The sequence below is a fragment of the Nansenia antarctica genome (genome assembly GCF_963989245.1).
Source record: "Nansenia antarctica genome assembly, chromosome: 16".
Lineage (NCBI taxonomy): Eukaryota > Metazoa > Chordata > Actinopteri > Argentiniformes > Microstomatidae > Nansenia > Nansenia antarctica.
The window spans coordinates 22333414-22354590 of record NC_137686.1 but is presented as its reverse complement, the minus strand read 5'-3'; the positions used below and the strand labels follow the sequence as shown (position 1 = coordinate 22354590).

The 21177-nt window shown below is 39.8% G+C and overlaps 1 protein-coding gene across 1 annotated transcript in view; it reads left to right on the top strand.

The window, feature by feature from the left end:
* Window positions 1–1660: 1660 nt before the first annotated feature.
* The window catches only part of rap1gds1 (RAP1, GTP-GDP dissociation stimulator 1), a gene marked incomplete at its 5' end in the record, with an annotated part of 33882 nt that continues 14365 nt past the window's right edge, over window positions 1661–21177 (top strand). Inside the window, 5 exons of the mRNA XM_080547050.1 lie at window positions 1661–1717; window positions 3628–3763; window positions 7952–8074; window positions 10275–10400; window positions 16483–16629. Of these exons, the coding sequence (XP_080403176.1) occupies window positions 1661–1717; window positions 3628–3763; window positions 7952–8074; window positions 10275–10400; window positions 16483–16629 (589 nt within the window). The remainder of the gene's footprint in view (window positions 1718–3627; window positions 3764–7951; window positions 8075–10274; window positions 10401–16482; window positions 16630–21177) is intronic.

Here is a 21177-nt window from a genome sequence, read left to right as displayed (position 1 = left end):
AAGTAGACTGCTGTGAGCTGTCCATGGGCCTGAAGAGAGACAATTTCCAGGTCTTAGGAACGTGTGCAGTAGAGTAGGGTGGTATAACGGTAATACTGTATCGAGGAGGATTTGAAAATGCCCGCAGTGTGCTTTTCAGTACCATCATATGATAGATAAATGGTATCTATCATTATCAACCTGCCAAATTAGGCCTAAGTGCTGTTTGTGAATTTACAATGTCTAACAGCGTAGTCGGAGAAAGAATTACAATATTTCACTTTTGGGGCGTTAACAAAAAAAGATGACTAGGGCTGATGACTTGGTCCCTAAAGAAAAAGCCACTGCTGCTAAGGCAGGAATTCAGGTTCTGATCTGATAATAAAGCGGCTGTGCCTCAGGAGGTAGAGCCGGCGTCTAATGATCGCATGGTTGGCAATTCAGCGGTTCTATCCCCAGCTGGCCACATGTTGAGGTGTCCTTGGGCAAGACACTGAACCCCTAATTGCTCCCAATGAGCAGGCCGGCGCCTTGCATGGTAGCGTGCCGCCATTGGTGTGTGAATGTGTGTGTGAATGAGAGGCCATTGTAGAGCGCTTTGGAATAAGGCGCTATATAGGCTAAGTGCAGTCCATTTACGATTTATTTGCAAGATTTGCATTAAAAAGTTGACAGCTAGAGATGGAAAGACTAATGGGAATTAATCTACACCCATTAACAGCTGCCCGGATGCCATATCTGTATCATCTATTGCTCTGTTGGGTTCAGACAACTATACACCCGAATATGTGTTGTCAGTTAACATGACGCCATAAATGTCGTTAACGGTCCATTGTCACACCCGACTGAAAACAACGGTGAAAATGCATACAGACTAGCTTTTTAACATTCCAGTTGCACTGGTGTGACCAAAGAAAACCTTTAGACAGATTACACTACTAGACAGATATTGGCTGTACTCTGGAGCCCTCCCTGAAGGATAAATTCAAGGCAACAAAGCTGATTACCAAACTAAAGCCATTTGAATATCTAGCAGTGAAAATGGATTTGTCCTCATCATTGAATCTTGTTCGCTGCTGTTATAGACCTCCTTCTGCAACCTCTCGAGTCTATTTTTGTTCAATTCTTCAATTGTTATTGCAGAAATTAAAGCTTTGTCATCGGTCGATTATTGAGACACACAATGAGTTCAGTGTTCATCTTCAGTTGCCTTCCCAGTCACCGGATCTGAATCCAATTAGAACACCTTTTGGGATGAGGTACAACGGGAGATTCACAGCTTCAAAGTCCACCTGAAAAAATCTGCAGGAATTGTGTGATGCAATTATGTCATCATGGTCCAGAATCTTCCAACATCTTGTGGAATCCATGCCACAAAGAATTCAGGCTGTTTTGGGAGCAAAAGTGAGGCCCTACCCAGTATTAGTATCGTGTTCCTACTAAAGTTCACAGTGAGTGTATGTGGCAGTGTATCTACGAAATTGCATATTAATAAACTCATAGGATATACAGTTTCTCAGTTGATGCACATTTCAGCCATGTTACGTGAAATATATAGGCTAATGTGAACTCAGAGCGGTGCCAGAGTTAAATGTTTAAAAAAAAATCAAGTTTATTATAGCAGCTCATGAATTGCAGATCACACATTCTCTCAGTGCAGAGAAACAGGGAAACGTCTACCATGTCTAACATGAATAAGCACGAGTCAGCTTTAATAAGAGAGGGCGTGAGGGAGAGCGTGAGGGAGAGCGTGATGGATAAATTGTCACACCTTTGTTGAAGCAATCAAGATTCTTTCAAACAAAAATGTTAAGGTGCACCCTTTCCATCCAGAGTCAGATATGTTTAGTGATGAATAGGACACTATTGAGAGGCTGTATTGGTAAAAATGACAACCATTGTTGTACCTACTTTGCCCATGTTGTTTTTTTGTTTTTTTATATACCTAATGTTCTCAAAATGCAAATGAATACAAATGCAATTTACACATCTATAAATATCCATCCGACTGCAGCCATGTATTTTCTCTGAAATATGTAGAGGGTAAAGGAGGCTGGATGGCTGTCATTCATAGTCCGTTAACCAGCTCAATGTGACATTGATAGGTGACAGCAACACATTCAATAACAGCCTGCACTCTTGTTACAGTGCACACATCTCGAATATCGAAGACAAGTATTTTATCACAGTGTCTTTCAACAATCTAGACTAGTTGCGCTTACGGTTAAAAGATGCCTTTTTTAAATCATCTCTGACCGTTCGTATGTCGCACGCTTCATCTCCAACACCACTGGCACAATTTGAAAGAAGCTTGGGTGAATTACATCACTGTCTTGCGATATCGTTTGTGTGCCGAGGTGATGCCGATTCATCCTGTGATGGCAGGAGTGTTTTTGTTGATTTTGCTTTGTTATCATTAAAAACACAATTTATAGGGTGCAAGAGTAGACGACACCTCAGACCACACTTTTTGGCCAATTGACTGTTTTCAAACAATACTGTAAAATCGTTGGATATTAATAAAAAAGCACTACAAGCTCAGGTAACTTTTCAGCCTACCTCAAATCCGTGGACTGCCTTCAAATAAATGCAAAGCTTTATGAAGCAAGACTGATAATTAATCAAATAAGCACCACATGTTCTGTTAGCTTTTCAGTGATGAGTTTGAATAATTGATTCACACAAGGATGGACGCTCGATCATTTGCGGGGAACAACATGCTTACTGTACACTTGTTGAGGTCATAACCATAACCATAACTTGAGGTAATAACCATAATTAAAACAAAAATGCATCTGAAAGCCATGCAGCTGTACACAACTAAGCGCTGTATAAATTAAAGCTATTATTAGTCATACAGTACGCCTACCCCTATCAACTCCGGGAAGTTCAGTGTGAAAGGACCCATGAGGATGAAAATGTGAAATAATTCATCAGAGCAGATCAAATGTGGTGTTAAATGAAAGCTAAGACTTAGCCTATATTTGGGTGAAATTAAGTGAGACATACATTTCCCAACCATCTTCCCAACCATCTTCCATCATAAAATAGGAACAAGCAGAGGCTTTGACTTCAGGTCAAACATAAAAGCTTCTAAAAAAACATCTACCAGAAAAGGTTTTTACTTTTTCCACGTTTAAAGTGAAGAAAACCATCAAACCTCTTTAATGTTCAAATATAAACCCGGTCAACTAATATCAACACTTGTTTCATTTTTTAAGGGTTGTAAGGGTTTTGGCTTCTGTAAGATTAAGAATCATTGCCCAGTGTCTGGGTCATTACTCACAAAAGTGTAAGATATTTTCAGATGTCTGGCTCATGAGAAGTGAGGATAATGACAGTTAACAAAAGTAAGGAGCGTAGGTAAATGCTTTACTGATATCACATTGCACAGAGCTTTTTTAATGGAGTAATGCCAATGTGTGGTTTAAATGTCATGTGAATAGCTGCAATGGAAATGAATGAATTAAAAAATGTTGATGTGTTGAATACTTATTTCCCCCACTGTATACAGTATTATATTGTAAGACGCCCTAAGCTTTTGTGAATGAAAGTACAGGCCGCTAATAGGCCTAAATGATAGGATAAAAAAAAATGATTTTGTAAAATTCCCCCCATTTTTGACTCACGGGCGGTGGGGGGGAACAGCTCATTAATATTCTTTTTATCCCAGCAGACAACCTGAGTGAAGCCTTGAAGAAGCTGAAGCTAGCCTCAGCGGAGAGTGCAACTGACAATGTGGAGGGCTGCCTGGACTGTCTGCTCAAAGCACTGGCCCACAATAGTAAGTTTAACCCCAGTGACTAGACTTTTTTCTTTTCTTTTAAGTGTTATGGCTGCTAAATGAGTACCAAAACGTACATTTACATTTTTGCCATTTAGTCAAAGCAACTTAGGCTATAATAACTACATGTGTCTAATAAGTAAGTGAATCAACTATACAGTACATCAGTCATTGTAAGTAACACCTTTGATAAGAACAAGTGCCATTGACCGTCACATTGCTAGAGAAGGTTATTCTATCTTCTGGTAATGTCAGGTGTTGGGGGTGGAGAGGTCTGAGGAGGAGGAGCCCAAGTGTACCCTAAAGAGATGGGTCTTTAACTTCACCTATGCACTAACAAGGTTTTCCAGCCCACAGCTTCGACACTGTGCTATAGTGCTTTATGTTGGTCTACTATACTTCAAACATCATGTAGGCCTACTCACCACTGGGCAGGTTTCTTAGGATTCAAAGCTTCTCTCATTCCTAATTCATACTATTAGAGTATGTTTTCTACCAAGATAGTGACTTATATTCTGCATGACATTATTATGCAAGGTACAAGATCATTTTATTGCCGCACACCTACGTTGGTGGAGTTTGTTTTCAGTACAGCATGGTGTGGAGAACTACGTTCATTGACCTACACAGTAAAGAATAAGAGACGTTATACAGACCAGTGCACTGTGGATTATAACACAGTATCTCCCCACGTTGTTCACTGTAGCGTGGTCATGTTATGGGTACAGTCATATGCCTTTGTGATGGCACAAGGTTAGATGCTTGAAGATTTATGAAGGTCTATGACCGAAAGCTCTCAATAAAAGTTTTTTTGCACAGTGTTTGAGTGTGCGGATGCTGTTATTTATTTTGCACTCTATTGATAGCACAAGGTTAAGAGCTTTAAATATGTTTTACTGTCTGTGAATATTGTGCTGTGTGATGAGCTCACCACAAAGTCTACCCCAATTATCCATACGTCAGATTTTCCTGCACCTGTTCTGTCAATTACTGTGTAAGAAAGAAACATTTTAGTTTGTAAATATTTCCTTAAAATACCAGAGTATTTTTTCAGATCATTGATAGATATCACTGTCAAGTCTGCTAATAATGCCTGTCTAGCCATGGTGTTTATATGTTTCACAAATGTTGACACTGTTAAACCTTTCCCATATGTTACCTCACTATACGGTATTACTGCAGGATTAAATATCACATTGTAGGGTTGGGCATTATACATTTTGTTATACCTTTATACCATCCTCAGATTTTATACGGTAAGAATAATTTAAAAATAACATTGTTTCTTATGTGGTGACTGCTATAACATATGACATTTAGCAACACTAATTTAAACTTTACATCCCGATCACAGCTTGACAAACTAAACTGTTGGATAGCATAATATCACAGCTTAATAAGAAGCATCACACACCGCATTTGTAAAAACATAACTTATATGTCATATAGCCCATGGGCTGTATTTTGTCTGTACAATATTGATGTAGTTACCGTTATGAGACGATGCTCTGTGAGTCTGAATTCCACTTCCTTCTTTTTGAGCTCTCTCTTTCATGGCTTGCATGGCAGACTCCGAGGGCCCGGTCTGTCTCTGGTCCTGCTCTGCGTTTGTCAAGCCAGATTGAGGTTGGGGCCAAAACAGTTGAGCCAATTCAGGGCCTTGATGGCAGCTGCAATGTTAGCAGCATTGTTGTTATGGCCGAGAGTTAATTCGCATCGAAGTACCGCGTGGAGTGCATCAACAATGTTGTCCACCATGTGGGTTTCTGGAAAAAGGCTGGTCTGTAGGCATTTTCACTGTAGTGGCCAGTCGGTCTCGGGTGTGATAAAGTGGACAGTTGACGGCATGTATGGTGTCATGTCAGCGACCACCTGTTTGAAACCAACAGCAGCACTTGATACTTGATCCCATTGGTGGTCTCATTTCTGGCATATTTTTTATGAAAATCTTGCAAATAACCTAATAGCCAACAGGCAAGGTGGGTCCGCTCAGTAAATCCTAAATTGCAGCTTTAATTCACTTGTTCTCATGTTTCTCAAGGTAAATCAGCATATGGACACAGAGCGTGTTCAGATGCACAGAGCACGCTGAGTAGTGTTGTCGAATGATTCTAACTCCATATCGACAGTCAAAAGCTAGATAGAATACTTCCTTGCAGGAAAGAGAGAATATCTCACTCTCACCTAAATCTGTCAAATGCATATGCATACGTCATGAATTTTCCCACCTGGGCACCGCAAGTTCACACTACATTGAACGTAATGCACATGATTGAAATGAAAACCTTCATGAATGATAAAAAAAAGGTTACTAGCTACATGGCTTGTGCAACAATGTCATACACAATAATGAATCAGACATGGGCATCATGGGATTATGACAGCAGGTCGTGGCCTAGAGTGAGGGAGAGCTAAATGAATGATTGTAGGCTATAGCAGGTCAGTTCATGAAGAATAGGGAAATGAAGAGAGAACATTTTTTAGATATCAAAATGTTAATATGGACCAACTCGTGTTTAAAACAATAACTTATCTACTGTCATACAATTTGTTGTAGTCATTAGCTACACGTTTTCATTAAGCTGTCATTTAGGCCACGCATGGCTGAGAAGCAGGAAATAAAGAAATAGGCACCAGATGAAACCTATGGATTACAGAATAAAGTGATGAACTGCCATCGAAACAGGAGGGTTTAGAATTTAAGCGGAATTGAGACTGAATAGGAACATTGCTAGGCTCTAGGACAAGAGAAGATCTACTTTTCCCTCCCATGCCTCTATCTGAATGAACAGACGTCACGGCTGTGGTGTGACAGATGGGTATTAGGTCTATCACATGTCTGAAGACTCGCAACGACAGCTCAAAGAGGCACAAGTTGTCTTATACAGTATGAAACCCAATCACAGAGTCAACATTGGGCTGCAGTGTTGTCTTCTAATTGAAAATAATATTATCCAAGTAAATATCCAAGTATTTCAAGTAAGGAGCATAGACAAATGATAGGGGAAAATATATATTTACGATATTGAATATATAAATGCACTCTCATCCAACATAGGAACCGAAAAAAATAACCACCATCGAATTGTTTGAAATACAGTAGACCAACATACAGCACAGCAGGTATCAAAGCTGTGTGCTGGAAAACCGTAGGTGAAGTTATAGAAGGCAGTTATAGAAGCCTCTTTGAAACGTACAAGAATTGGGGTAACATACAGTAGGCCAATGTAACATACAGTAGGCCAACATTTAAAAGGTTCATACTGCCATGCAATGGTGGTCTACCTCAATGCTGCTGCTGCTGTAGCAGACATGAGTTGTGACAGTACTGACGGTGCTGACATTATTGGTGTTCCCTCCAAATAATGAAATGAGGGAGAATGGTTGGTGATGGTTCCTAATCAGCTTGGCTCATCAGATGGATTGGCAAAATCAAGTTTATTACAGCAGCTCATGAATTACAGAGATTAAGAGTGGAAATGGTTTAATGATCAAGCAATGGGACCAACTTGTGTGTTTTTTTTCTTCTCAAATATCCATATCCATTTGTCATTGTATGTGTCATTTAAGCAATATCACAGCCGTGCTGATATTCAGTATAACAGCAAGACCTCAAGTGTGATATTGCTTTTATACAACAGTTCTACAGCGCGATTTATTAGTTAACAGTAATAAGCGACAACAGATTATGATTTGTTTGTTCATTTAATCATAAAAATAAACAAAAAATAGTTCCGCAACTGAACTTCAAATGGACTGTTGCCTAGTAACCTGAACACAAACATGTCGTCTAATTAACGGTCATTTAGTAGAACATCTGTGCGGCGGAGTGATACATATAGTTAAAAGTCCCAGTGCTGTTATACTATATATCGTAACTCATGGAATGCCTCTTGTCCAATCAAATTACTTGGTCGGAACTAACTGTTGTATAATATCAATTATTGATCAAAGTAATTCTTGGTGTGCGTATACGTTCTTGCTTGTCTGTGTACACACGCAAGCTTTTTACGCCAGTTCTACGCAAAGCTTTATACATGAGGCCCTCAGACCACCAGGAAAAAAAACAAGTCTTGGCTGGCTGGCCATTCTTATATTCTAGGTGTGTTTTATTTATATAATTATTACTCATTAGTGTTTCATATCCTTTTCCTCTACTCTCTGTTCCTACCCTCTTTCCTCTCCCAGATGCTGAGGCCAGTGAAAAGATCCAAGAGATGGGTGTTCTCCTGCTGCTGCCCACACTGCTGGCACCAGAGTCCTCCGTCACACCTAAAGTAGCCAACATTATAGCCGATGTGGCCAAAAATGGTGAGGCTTGTTTCTCCACCACTTCCTACCAGAAAGAAATACTTTTTTATTTCCGTTACCTGGCTGTCAGTACACCATTTTTGTTTTACTTTTTTATTTATTTATTGTTGTATTTGTTTGCCATACACGTATGTTTAAACAGTGGTTTGTTATTTCATATTTTAATGACTTTAATAATTTCCATGATGTGTACATTTCATGTGATAGTGATTTTATTTTTGGGCAAGATTGCAAGATTATGGGATATCTGTACATGTACGTGTGATGTATGTTTATAGATTTAGATGTACTGGCACTCCTTTCCTGTTCCTTTTCTCCACTCACCATAAACAACGCTGGCTTTTCCAGCTTGATTAGCAACAGATGGCGTTAGGTTAATAGGTGGTGTATTTACCAGCTTGCCATCTATCATGTGCCTGCCTCTCATAAACTGTTGTCATTGTCAGACACAATGTCAGCAAATTAAAGGGATGACCGGTCAGAAAAACAAAACATGCATGATTTCCCCACTTCTGTCATTTATACACCCAGACAGTTTAGTGCATGATTGTGTATTTAGCAAGCCCGTCCAAGAGTGTGTTGCAGTACTCTGTGCGGAAGATAAGAAGTGCCCCTATTCTGCAAGCTTGCAGGGTTTCACACAGCCAAGGAGCGTGTGGAGAGGAGTGTGCTGGCCTTGAGGTGTGGACAGAGAGAGTCCAAGGATGAGGAACAGTGGACAGGAGGGTGGAGTAGGCTGCATCAGTGGATCGAAGGAAGAAAGATTCAACAGAGGGTAGGGAGGATAAGACGATAAGAAGAGAGCGAGAGAGAGAGCAGACAGTTGGGTAGAATCAATACTAGACATTGACAGCCTGCACAAACAATGTGACAAAACCCAGCTCTCAGAGGGGTGTAGAGAAGGATCTGGTGGTCCAGAAGAATGAGAACAGGAGAGGAGAGGGATGAAGCTCTGGCAATCACATACATCAAATTCGTCTAAAATATTCAGAATCAAGCAGGTACTGTAGTTACAACAACACTATTGGCAGTCATAATGCTAGAAAAAGGAAGAATTATTATTATTATTATTATTATTATTTACAGTAGAGAAACTGTACGGGGGTAGAGGGGATGTAGTTGTGTTAACTGTTTTGCAAAACAGTCACACATTTTTTGTGTGAAAGCAATGAGGAATGACTGTTTAGCTGAAAACGCTACTGTTACACTCACTGAACACTTTATTAGGCACACTACTAATACTGGATGAGGCCTCTCTTTGCTCTCAAGACTTCAATTATTCTTCATGCCATTGATTCTACAAGATGTTAGAAACATTCCTTTGAGATTCTGGTCCATGATGACATGATTGCATCACGCAATTCCTTGATTTTTCAGGTGCATTTTCAAGCTGTGAATCTCCCATTCTATCCCAAGTGTGTTCTATTGGATTCAGATCCAGGGACTCACTGAAGAACACTGAAGTCATTGTCATGTTTTGTTTAGTCACATGGTGCATTATCATGCTGGAAGAAGCCATTAGAAGATGGGTACATTGTGGCCATGAAGGGATGCACATGGTCAGCAACAATATTCAAATATGCTGTGGCATTCAAGCGATGATTGATTGGTATTAATGGGCACAAAGTGTACCAAGAAAACATTCCCCACACCATGACACCACCTGAATGAATGAGAAGTTGTACAGGTGTTCCTAATAAAGTGTTCGGTGAGTGTATATTGTTGCTGTGGTATGTGAAGTTTCATACAGATGGTGTAAGCTACCGAGAAAAACTGCAAAAATATGTTCAGGATTTGTCACATATAAGGCATGCTGCACATGGTTACAGACAGTGTTTACTGCATTGGCTTGAAAAACAGCCTTTTAGAAACTTGTGTTCATATTTTTTTATTTCTCTAGATATTTCACATATAAACTTACTACGTTCTTACACTACTTTCAAGTGATGTAAAAAATATATTATTTACTCCAATTACTTTCCAAGAATGATCAGGTAATATGTGCATGCACAGCCTCGAATGACATATTATCTATTATAATATTATATATATATATAAGTTGTTTCCAAGTCCATTCCCCAAAAAAAAAATCCAGTCCAGGGACAGCACTTTATTTTTTTTACTGTAAATGAACAGGTGTTGTTTCTATGGGGGGAGGAGTGATGGTGGGGCACTAACAGGATTCCTGTGCTCTTCCCAGAGTTCATGCGTAGCCCGTGTGTGGAAGCGGGCCTCATCCCCCCACTGGTGCAGCTACTCAACTCCAAAGACCAGGAAGTGCTGCTGCAGACAGGCCGCGCCCTGGGCAACATCTGCTACGACAGCCGTAAGTAGCCCAGTGTTCCCCTTAGATATATTTTCAGGCTGGGGCTCAAAGACCCCCAGAACCCAAGGCTATCCAGTGCTGCTGACATGACCATTTGTTATTGGAGCAGTTTGTTGACACGGCAACATTGTCAGGCAGGGGCCTCATTGTGCAGTAATAATTCTTTCTATTTTTTCGGGTGTGAGTTACAGAGTCTACCAAACGCAGCACTATCTGCGCAGCCTGTGTGCAACAGTGCAGATTGTGTGCGGCCAACAGTTGAATCAATTAGTTAAACATGAAAATAAGACGCTCTATGACGACATTAAAACTTTAGCTCTCATGTACAAAATTAGCAGCTTTTCATTAAATTACTAGACAGGCAGCAATTGCGGAGATTATGTGCGAGACGAAATAACGGAGAAATTACATGAATGCTATAACAACGCGCCCTATGGAGTTCAGTGTGAAGTGAGACATTTTCATGACAGTCAGTATTTTTTAGGTTTTAGCAGCATTTGGACTGGACAGAAAAATAGGCTATCCAGGGCATGGGAAGGGAGTATAATCTCCTCTCCTGTGCAATGCCATCCTCGACTCTGGATGGTTTACGGACTTCATGGCTATGATGTGACAGAGACAGTGTATTTTAATAGGATATTCCTTTACTTTGCCTGATGTTTTTGTCGAGGTATCGTTTGGTAATCCAAATCATTACACTCAAGCTGGTATTCAAATTGGTATTCAAGTAAACATGTTGGCATGGTGAGTCGTGACAATTACTACTGCAACTGTGTAGATAGATAGGGGTGAAGAAGAGTCAAGGAGAGACGGTAGAAACACTTCCACTCAGCAGACGATTCAGTATGTTTGCGCTTCAATTGGGATGTTTCTCCATCTTTGTTTTCACTGACCCTCTACCTCTCCTGTCCATCAAGGGAAACAGATGTCAGTCTAATTCATATCTGTTCTTATTGATTGTAATAGGCTATTTGGTTTCACAATTGTCAGCGGAAAATAGTTTTTTTCATCTTAAACCTTCTTGATATCAGAGTGGTAAAAAAATAAATATGTATATATATATATATATATATATAATTTTTTTAGAGCTGGGATTACTCTGCTTGCCAGTGTCTGTCTGTGGTCTACTATTGTCAATGTGAAGCAGATGTGTTCCTCTGGGCTGGCAATGGGCTGTGAGAAATTGGTCAGGTGTTGCGGTGACTGGCATCTCTCCATTGTATTGTGATTATTACATTATCATTAATCAACTCTCCCTTCGGTATTCTGGATTCCCGAGACAGTTTACCAAAGCTCACTATGCTGTTGAGAGCAGATGGTTCATACAGACTGTCACACAGAACAATCACAACAGAAATTTGGAGAGAAAAGTTAACTTGCGCCTACTTGCTTTCTTGTTACTGCTGTGTGCTATACTGAGTTATATGCAGGGGTGCACATAACTTTTTGGGGCCAGTGCTCAGAGGAGCACCTAGGGATGCTGCTTGGTGCTCCCCGAGCTCGCGAGTCACGACCCGTCCCACAGGATGGATGAAAAAGGGATACATGGATAACTTATATTAGCAAAACGACATTTATTCATAAATAAAGATGAACGAACAAATGATTGTGTGCAAAACAAAAGAAACAAATGCAAAATCAAATGACTGCTCTTTAAGCATGAAAGTCTGTCAGACTCCTTTTAAACACAATGAAATCAACTGATCTCTTTAAGCACTGCTCTGTTCTGTAAACACTGAAATCAACTTTTCAACAAAAAGTTACAGCCTAAGCATTTATTTATACTACAAGCTTAATCGTCATCATCACTGCTCTCTTGACTGCTGTAAATTATCACTGTCCTCAATTTCAACCATGGTAGAGGATGTTTTTTTTGTGATCAACTTTTTTTTTATTAAATTTTTTTTTGGGGTGCGCAAAAGCGCCCTCATGCGGCTGATCTGCCGCGCAGCATGCATTTTGGCGACGCATGCGCACTGGCGCACCAGTTATGTGCACCCCTGGTTATATGGTTCTCCCATGTTGACGATCAACCCAGATGGCTTTGTTATTAAGTTATGTCTAGCTGCCACAGTCACTCATCTTAGATATAGAACGAGAGTTTGGAATAAATCAGTCCGACCACATCTATAAACGCGGAAATTAATCAAACTGGAACCAAAAAAAAAGCCAATTCGCTTCCTTTATTGTCTGTGTGGCAGTGAAATCCCTAATTTCATCACCTCGAGGATGACAAAAAGGTATGGTGTCGCGAATAGGTAAAACATTCTATCCAAAGAGGTCTTAAAAAGGTCTTAAAGGGTCTTAAATGTGACTTGTTGAAACTTGTAGGAACCCTGTTTATTCTAAAATGACATTTTGGTGCTTAATGGTGCAAGCTTCCCTGTTTATTCCCATTATTTCTCCAAGTTGAACGATGGCTGCAGCTGGGACGTACACATGGAACAATGTGAAAAATGTGGGAGTGTCATAGATTCATCTTTTACTTGCCCTTTAAATGGTATTATACTGACATCATGTATCATTTTTATAACACCATGAAATATGAAGGCGAGTATAGTTTTACGGCAAGATTTTTTTTGCTGACTATGTGAAGGCACCAAGCCAGTACAAGGATGTAACAAGCATTTGACATATCCTGTGATCTTCACCATCAGAAGATAATATGCTTTCAATGCAATCACATAGAAAAAAGGGCAAGTTAAATATACATGTCTTTGGAACAGCCCTCACACATTTTCCAACCACAAAACTGTCTATGGCCTCCTAATTTATGGAATGACCCATATACAGTATCTAAAAATGAATCTAAGTGTTAAAGTAGGGAACAATCCCTTTAACCTCAATATTGGCCAGTGTTCTGTAACCCTAACCATTCAGCTCAGTAGATATACAATACATATACATAACACTGACGGCAACTGGAAGTGCACGCTCTAATAGTCATGAAAACAGACCTGGGTTCAAATAGTATTTGAAATAATATCAAATACTTAGCTTTGCTTGATTGGGGTGGCCTGGGACGATAGAACCAATGGAATAGTCCCAGAGTGTAAATCCTGCTCATCTGGCGCTCAATCAGGCTCAAACAAACACTCAGAAATGTAAATCTCTGAACACAGGAGGGAAACCATAGAAACCATTCCATGATTTAAATATTAGCAGGCTTAAAATAATCTTAGAATCAATTCTAGAACAAATGGCTGTCATTTTGGACAAGTTTTGATTATTTATTTATTTTTGGTAAACCTGACAAGTAGCGTATTACAGTAGTGTTAAAAGCACGGGTCAATTTATCAGTGTTTTTTTAGATGGTAAAAAGCAACATTTGTTACATGGTTGATGTGGGCGTAGACATTTACAGTTACATGTTTGCCTTTTAGCAGACGCCTTTATCCATAGTGACTTACAACAAATACATTTGTTAAAGTAGGCTAAGTGAGTAATCTGTCCATCAGTCATCGCAACAAAAGTACACTTATATGCTTGGGCCAGAGGCCATTGGCAGTCAAAATGCTAGAAGAAGGAATATATATTTATATAATGACTTACTGTAGTGAAACTGTACAGGGGATGGAGAGGTTTCAGGAGGGACAGTTAAGGTGTAGCCTGGAGAGATGGGGCTTCAGGCTATAGCGGAAGGTAGGCAGTCCTGACAGCAGTGGGAAGCTCGTTCCACAAGTGGGGTGAAGAGTTGTGACCGGGTATTTAATATATCACTAATGTGATAAATTGTGAATTGCAATTCCTACACCGAGAAGCAGTGGCGGCCGGCCGATAGAGGGCGCTGGGGCGCCGCCCCCACCTTCACTTCCTAGTTGCTATTTGTAAAAGTTTTTTTTTAAAATAAACATTGTTTATTCACAAAATGCGGCTGATATTCTGTCGGCGCCTATCAGCATTCATTAAAAATCCTCCAATACAATAAACATTTTTATCTGTGTGTGTGTGTGTGTGTGTGTGTGTGTAAAACTCACTGTTAAAATACATAGGGGGAGAACGCGGGGCGCCGGTCATTGCAAGTCTATGCCAGGACGAATACTTTTCGCTTACACGTGAGCTGTAGCAGCGCTCCAATTGGCTGTCTCTATTTCTTGGCCAGGGCGCACAAATGTGCGTCCTGAATCTCCGGTTGTATTGCAGACAATGCATTATGCTGAGGACTTCCGACTTCCGGTTTTCCGGACTTCGGGCTTCCGGAGTATTTTAAATGAACATTCGTAATGTCTGTCTCTGATGTTCATGGTCAATTAAATCAGCCTATTTTGTGCAACTAATAATGTTCCCGCTAATGGGTTAACCAAGCAGCCTCGCACCTAACGTGCAAGCACCTATCTTCGAACTATTCATAGCAATATGCGCGGGGCAAGGCGGAGGTACGGGTAAACACGGCTCATGTTCTGATCAAAGGTAAGAGTTGGTTTTCTTTAACTCAGCTGATGCATTATCTTGCTGTTGTTGTTTACCGAATGCTCCATCTGACTGTCACACTGTGATTGTACTTGTGTAAACAGTAACACAGACGGGGTGAATTTCATGAATGAAAGTGAAAGTTCTGTCACAAAACGCTGTTACGTATCCTCACACATGTTTAAGTGGGTATTGCGTGGGTAAAGTGAAATTACGTCTTTGTTTTGAGCGCCAGTGCGTGTTTTATGCGCGTGCACGCGGGAAAAAAAATCGTGCACGCGGAAAAAAAAATCGCGAAAGAGGACCCCCCCGCCACACTGCTGTGCCCCACCCAAAAAAATGTAGCACCAGCCGCCACTGCCGAGAAGAGAACGGAGTATGATCACACATGAGATGATATACCTTCATCAGAGCGAAGCTGGGCAGTTTTACTGTAACACCGTGTTTTCAAGCTAATAGTATCAAGGACAGGAAAAGATACGAGGGGACTACAGGTGGTTGTGAAGGGGGTGGGGTGGGGGGGAGTGTCTGTGTTGCGTGTCTCATCACCTTAAGGTTAAGCTACTGTATACAAGCTAGACCAACGTTTTTAGCCTACCGAGGCTACGATATTTGACCAAAGTGTTTGAAACAACTCATATAGCAAGCTACAGTACTCTTGCAACTGTTACAGTGCAAGCTACAGTACTCAATGTACTGTACGCAATGTAAACATATCCATCTATCTATCGTCCAAACCATCTTAGGCCAACATACTGAGAGCCCCATTGTTACTGCAACTGCTACAGAACTTTCACTACTCTTAACCAACCATACTATACCATGCAAATCGATCTATCTATCGAAACATCTTTAAACCTTTTCCACCACCAAAATAAGACTTAGAAGCCCAAGCTCTCAGTTTCTTCTGGAACTTATTTTTCTAGCTATAAATCATTATTTGTTTGTATCTTAGAAAGCTCATGGCCTTGGGGGTTTGTTTGAAAGTTAGGAAGAGTGTGGCAGGGAATTAGATGCAGTAGGAGAGTTGTCACACATTTTGATCATAATTACGACTCACACAACGCAGAAGCAAAGTTATTTAGTCGCAAAAGCGTTTGAACACGAAATGTTATATTTATATAACATATAATATATAAAATATATTTATTTTTTATATCGTATATGCACGTTTTTGGGTGTTGTGGCGGCATTGATTTTGCCGTGGCAGAGTGCCGCTGCTGAAATTGATACAGCAGAAACACTGCTGCAGAAACACTGCTGTATCTCTGGGCAGATCAAACTCTTCATGTCTCTGGTATAAGGGCATGGTCATGTCCCTGTACCATAAGCCAATAGGCTACATGTTTCTGTGGGCTACATAAAGTCTCATGAATTTCAGTTGTGGCAGGCTTACGTTTTGGTTTGCTATAGATCATAAATGATGAGCAGGCTGCATGAAGTAATTTTTTGTTTTGCCATTAGTCAAAATCCTTTATGCTCTTTTTTCATTGTTATTATTCACTTACTTTACTATTACTATTTTTTATGATCATATTATAGCATGTGTTTATTGAATGTGATTGTTTTTACTGCTTGATTAACGTTCTCTCCTTTTTTAGAGATTTATTTTTCTCAGGTCGTTATGTGATTTTCATTGTTGCTGATTTTCCCTGACTTCTTTGTTTTGCAGATGAGGGCAGGAGTGCAGTTGACCTGGCGGGAGGGGCTCAGATAGTAGCTGAACACATAAAGTCAATGTCCCAAAATATTGACCCGGACAATGGGAAGCTCTTGACTGTCTTTTGTGGCATGCTGATGAACTATAGCAATGATAATGGTAATGACCAACCACTGGATGAAGAAATTAACACAACTAAACATAGGATTTCTCATAAAAGCACAGAAAAGTATTTTGACCAGTATTTTGGCCCTATTTATTTGAGCCAGTGTTTTGACCCTAAGTTCGACTTTGTTACTACTGAACTATCCATCTCCAGTATTACCCACATGTTAAAGCTACTGTCAGTGATGTTTTCTCAATGTTCAAATAATTAAATATACCACTGGCCTGTAATGAATATGACTTGAGAGTAGAACACCAGCATTACCTCATTATAAAAGCAATAACTTTCAGACCTGGGTGAAAATAGTTTTTTTCTTCCAAAACTTCCAATAAGCTCAGTCTTTTCAACAAACGCCTGTCTCCAATAATAGCCGGGCCACTAATTGAAGCAAATAAGTACTGGCCCACAATACACTAAATAACTGGCTTACCAGTATTCTCTGTTGATAATAGTAAATGTTTAAAGCGACGCATTTGATTCTGGACGTCCATTGTGACATTAACCTATAAGTTACATAAGTTATAAGTTAGTCTGTGTAAACAATAGAGCTGGCTAGAGACATAAGAAACTTGCAAGCAAGTAAAATAGCTAGCTAGCAACGTTCTTGCTAGCACTAGTGTATTAACTTCCAAATGATCAGTGAAAGGTAATTTCTAGGACTATAAGCAACATGATGTGTTGAATCTTTGTGTGAAAACAAGAGGAGCATGCGACTGAAACAGGAAAAAATACCCGTTGGATTGGAAGCTTTTTCATTAAAATAATGTTCAAAAGTAGTTTAGAAATTACTTTTTATTTAAAGGAAGTATCTGAAAGTTGATGTTGTTGTTATTATTATTATTATTATTATTATTATTAGTAGTAGTAGTAGCAGTAGTAGTATTGTTTATTTATTTAAAAATAAATGTAATAATTTTATTTTTTAATGCATGAGAATTTAATTAGAACGCCAGGTATATCGTTTCAAGTGTTTTTGATTTGATATTGATTTTATTACGGATCCCCATTAGCTGGTGTCAAAGCAACAAGCTAGTCTTCCAGGGGGCTATTCCACGAAGCTCGATAAAGTTCTAAGCCTCGATAAAGTTCTAAGCCTCGATAATGTTAGCTTGCGTTCGGTTCCATCAATGTGGCTCAAATAATTCGCTGCTTGGTTGAGCTCCTTCTGTCGCGACCAGGCTAAAACACTGGCTATAGTAAGACGTGCGTCAAAAAAGGCTCACAGGCGGAAACTAAACCCCGAACAACAGTTCCTCATGTGTCTTTTAGGAAATATTAGTTCCCACTTCACACGAGATAGATAGATTAGATAGTTTGACTGTGTGATAGATAGATAATTTGATAATTTGAAAGTGTGATCGATCGATAGATAGTTTGATTGTGTGATAGATAACTAGATATTTTGAAAGTGTGATAGATAGATAGATCGATGGATACATAAATTAAAAAGTGTAAAAAATAAAATAAAATGAATAGGTATGTCTATCAACTTGCATTGCTGTTATCACAGCGGTCTGGCTGGCGCAGTGGTTAAGGCAGCCAGCTGGAGTTCCAAAGGTTGCGAGTTCGAGACTTGACTAAGTGATTTTTTTTTACCGAAGATTTCATGCAAAGGCTTCAAACACCATTGTAATCGTGTCAGTTCTTGTAAATTAGCCTGCACCATAATTTTATAGCCTACATACTTTTTTAGATGAGATTTTAGATTAGATTCAGACAACGAAATGCAGTAAAAAGTGTGTCCGAAGAGGGATTCGAACCACGTCTAAAAATGATGAATAAATCCTGTGGCAGCGGTCGATACCACTAGGCCATTGTGGCGATATGACGGTTTGTAGCCTGCTGCTGATATCACCACAGTAGTAATATTCATTTATTAAAATATGAACATATAACAATAACTGGGGCTAGTATGACCTACGCATTTAATCGGTCAGCAATTTCTTGCCAAACCACTTCCCTCGCCTTGTTAATTGCGGCAGTATTGCACTATTTTACATCTTATTTTTCCGTCTTCATAAAGATCAATAATTCGGGAATGCTGCGCAAATGTAGTACCCCTGCAGAGTGGAGTATCTTCATTTCGACAGATCGACTCTTCGGGGCTCTTTATGTCTGCGTGCACGCGCCCATATCGAAGATTTGTAAGCCTGTCTTCTGTGAACACTGATGACACAAGGCTGATCCTCGTTCGAGGAATCACCTGAGGCTTGAATTCCAATCCCGAGTTGCCTGATCGCCGCATTTATTTCAATCGCCGATATACTAAGCCACCTTTAGTGGAATGGCCCCCTGGGGTCCACATAAAAACACATACAAAAATAATCACAGATAAAAGCACCATAAATTGCAAATACAGAAGATAAAAATCTGAACAATGAAATAACATGTAAATAGCACAACAATCATAACTATGGGAAATAATTAATTATGAATAAAACTAACAAATGGACACCTAAAATGACATGTAAGACAAAACACACCTTACAAAACAGCATAACCAGTAAAACAATTTAAAGTATTAAATACGATTTAAGATAATGTGGTTTACTATAAATGCAGCAGAGGTTTGGAGGCAGGTTATTCCAGAGAATATTGTTGTTCAAGTAATACTTACTACTGTACTTACTTATACTAGGGTTGTTTTTGGGAAGTTTATTTTCAAATGATCAAATACAATGTGTATCCAGTTTTATCTACCAATACTTAAATAGAAAACTATTTAAACCCAGGTCTGATTAGGTCTTAATTGTTTGCTTTTATGGTCATAGGAGACTTGTTAAACACATGAGGTATCCCTTCAAATTATTCCTTGCGCTCAACCAATATTCACTGACAGTGCTTTTAAGCCATATTTACTGTATCTGAACTCAATGTTACTGTATCTGAACTAAGGTGGCAGAAGGTGTTGGTGAACACTAGAGTGTATGTGGTGTCCCATAGAGTGTATTCTCTGTCTGGTTGAACTTAACTTCCACCTGCTTTCTGTTCTGTCCTGCTGGGGCTTTCGCATATTTCCTCTTATGGCAATGACTGCTTGTCTCCTTCAGGTTTATTGTTGGTGGTGATGGTGGTAGGTAGTGGTGTCCCTGCTTAAAGCCAACTCTCCTCCCCTACCCATGGTGCAAGGTTAGGAATAATAAGTAATGAATACATGATCAGTTTTGTTGCTCTTCAAGTGAACCCTTTGGTCAATTAGACTATTCTATAACGCTTGATTTCAACATTTCATTCAGAGCGCATTGTTTCCACCCTTTAACTTGCTGCATTAACTGCTGCATAATCTTGCTATAATGCAACGTTTGCATTCCTGCAATTTATTTGGTTTGAATGTTGCTGTTGCTGCATTAACACTGCCTTTAAACAAACTCCTCTTGAACCTATGCCTCCCCAAATTGGAGTGTAAAGTGTTTGGGCTGTCCACTCAGGATTTGGTTGGACTGTTCATTCGCCAGCCTGCTTTAGTGGCACAGAAGGAAGCATGGCAAGTATTTATGCGATCTCGCCTATGTTCTTGCCCTGAGGTGCTGAAACTGCATCTCAGAATAATTTATGTATGGCCATTACTTTTTTCGCCTCTGTTATCAAAATGCAGAACAGTAATTACGTCAGTGAAATCTAAACACGAGTGTACATAGAGCATGCTCAGGACGCATAGAGTGCACTCTGCGTGCTGTCAAAACATTCTAACTTGGGTCATTTTTCGATTTTTGCGATTCCAAAGTCGTCATGATCTTTGTCTACCCAAGCTCTGATATGGCCAGAAATACATTTGACAATGCAGACAAGTAGTGGAATTGTTTTAGCGCTATTTTGACATGAATAAACGAGACTGTTTTGATAACGCAATCCAGCGCCACGTTGTTGAAAAATCTCGGGGAGAATTCAGACCATTGGTGATCCTTGATGTAAGGATGTTTTGTCAGAGGTTGGAACAGAATGTGAAAACAGTATCTGTCTGTGAAAACACATCGATGTTTTATCCAGTTACATGATATTTGCATTAGTCATTCTGTTTGGTACTTTTGTAAGCACGCTTTTGGTGTGATATGGAACCGTAAAGCTTTCTGAGTCACCTTGGAACAGGGAAGAGGGTAGAGAGTAGAGAGTTCATAGTCCTGTACTGTGATGGTTAAGTCAGAGTAATGGGGTCAGGCTGCATAACACAGACAGCGTGTTTGCAATTACACAGTGCAAATTAGTTTCTGTGGTTGCCAGCCGCCAACTCCTTGCAGCTGGTGTTTGTAAACTGTCACCACATCTAATGCAACCTCCGTTGGTATTGATACCTCCACCTGTCTTCTGGTCCGTAAAGGGGCTGTGGGGAGAGTGATTGAGGCCCCAAAGGCCTTGAGAGACAGAGGGGAACAAATCTGTGCATATTTACATAACTTTGAGACCCTGCTTTGTTTACACTTGGATAATTCACTTGTTTCAATCGGAGCTATGTGTTTCGAGGCCTACTGAGAATTATTGCTTCCATAAAATCCATGGCAGATGAGTTCTATTAATTCTATTAATCCAGCAAATAATCTCTGTTT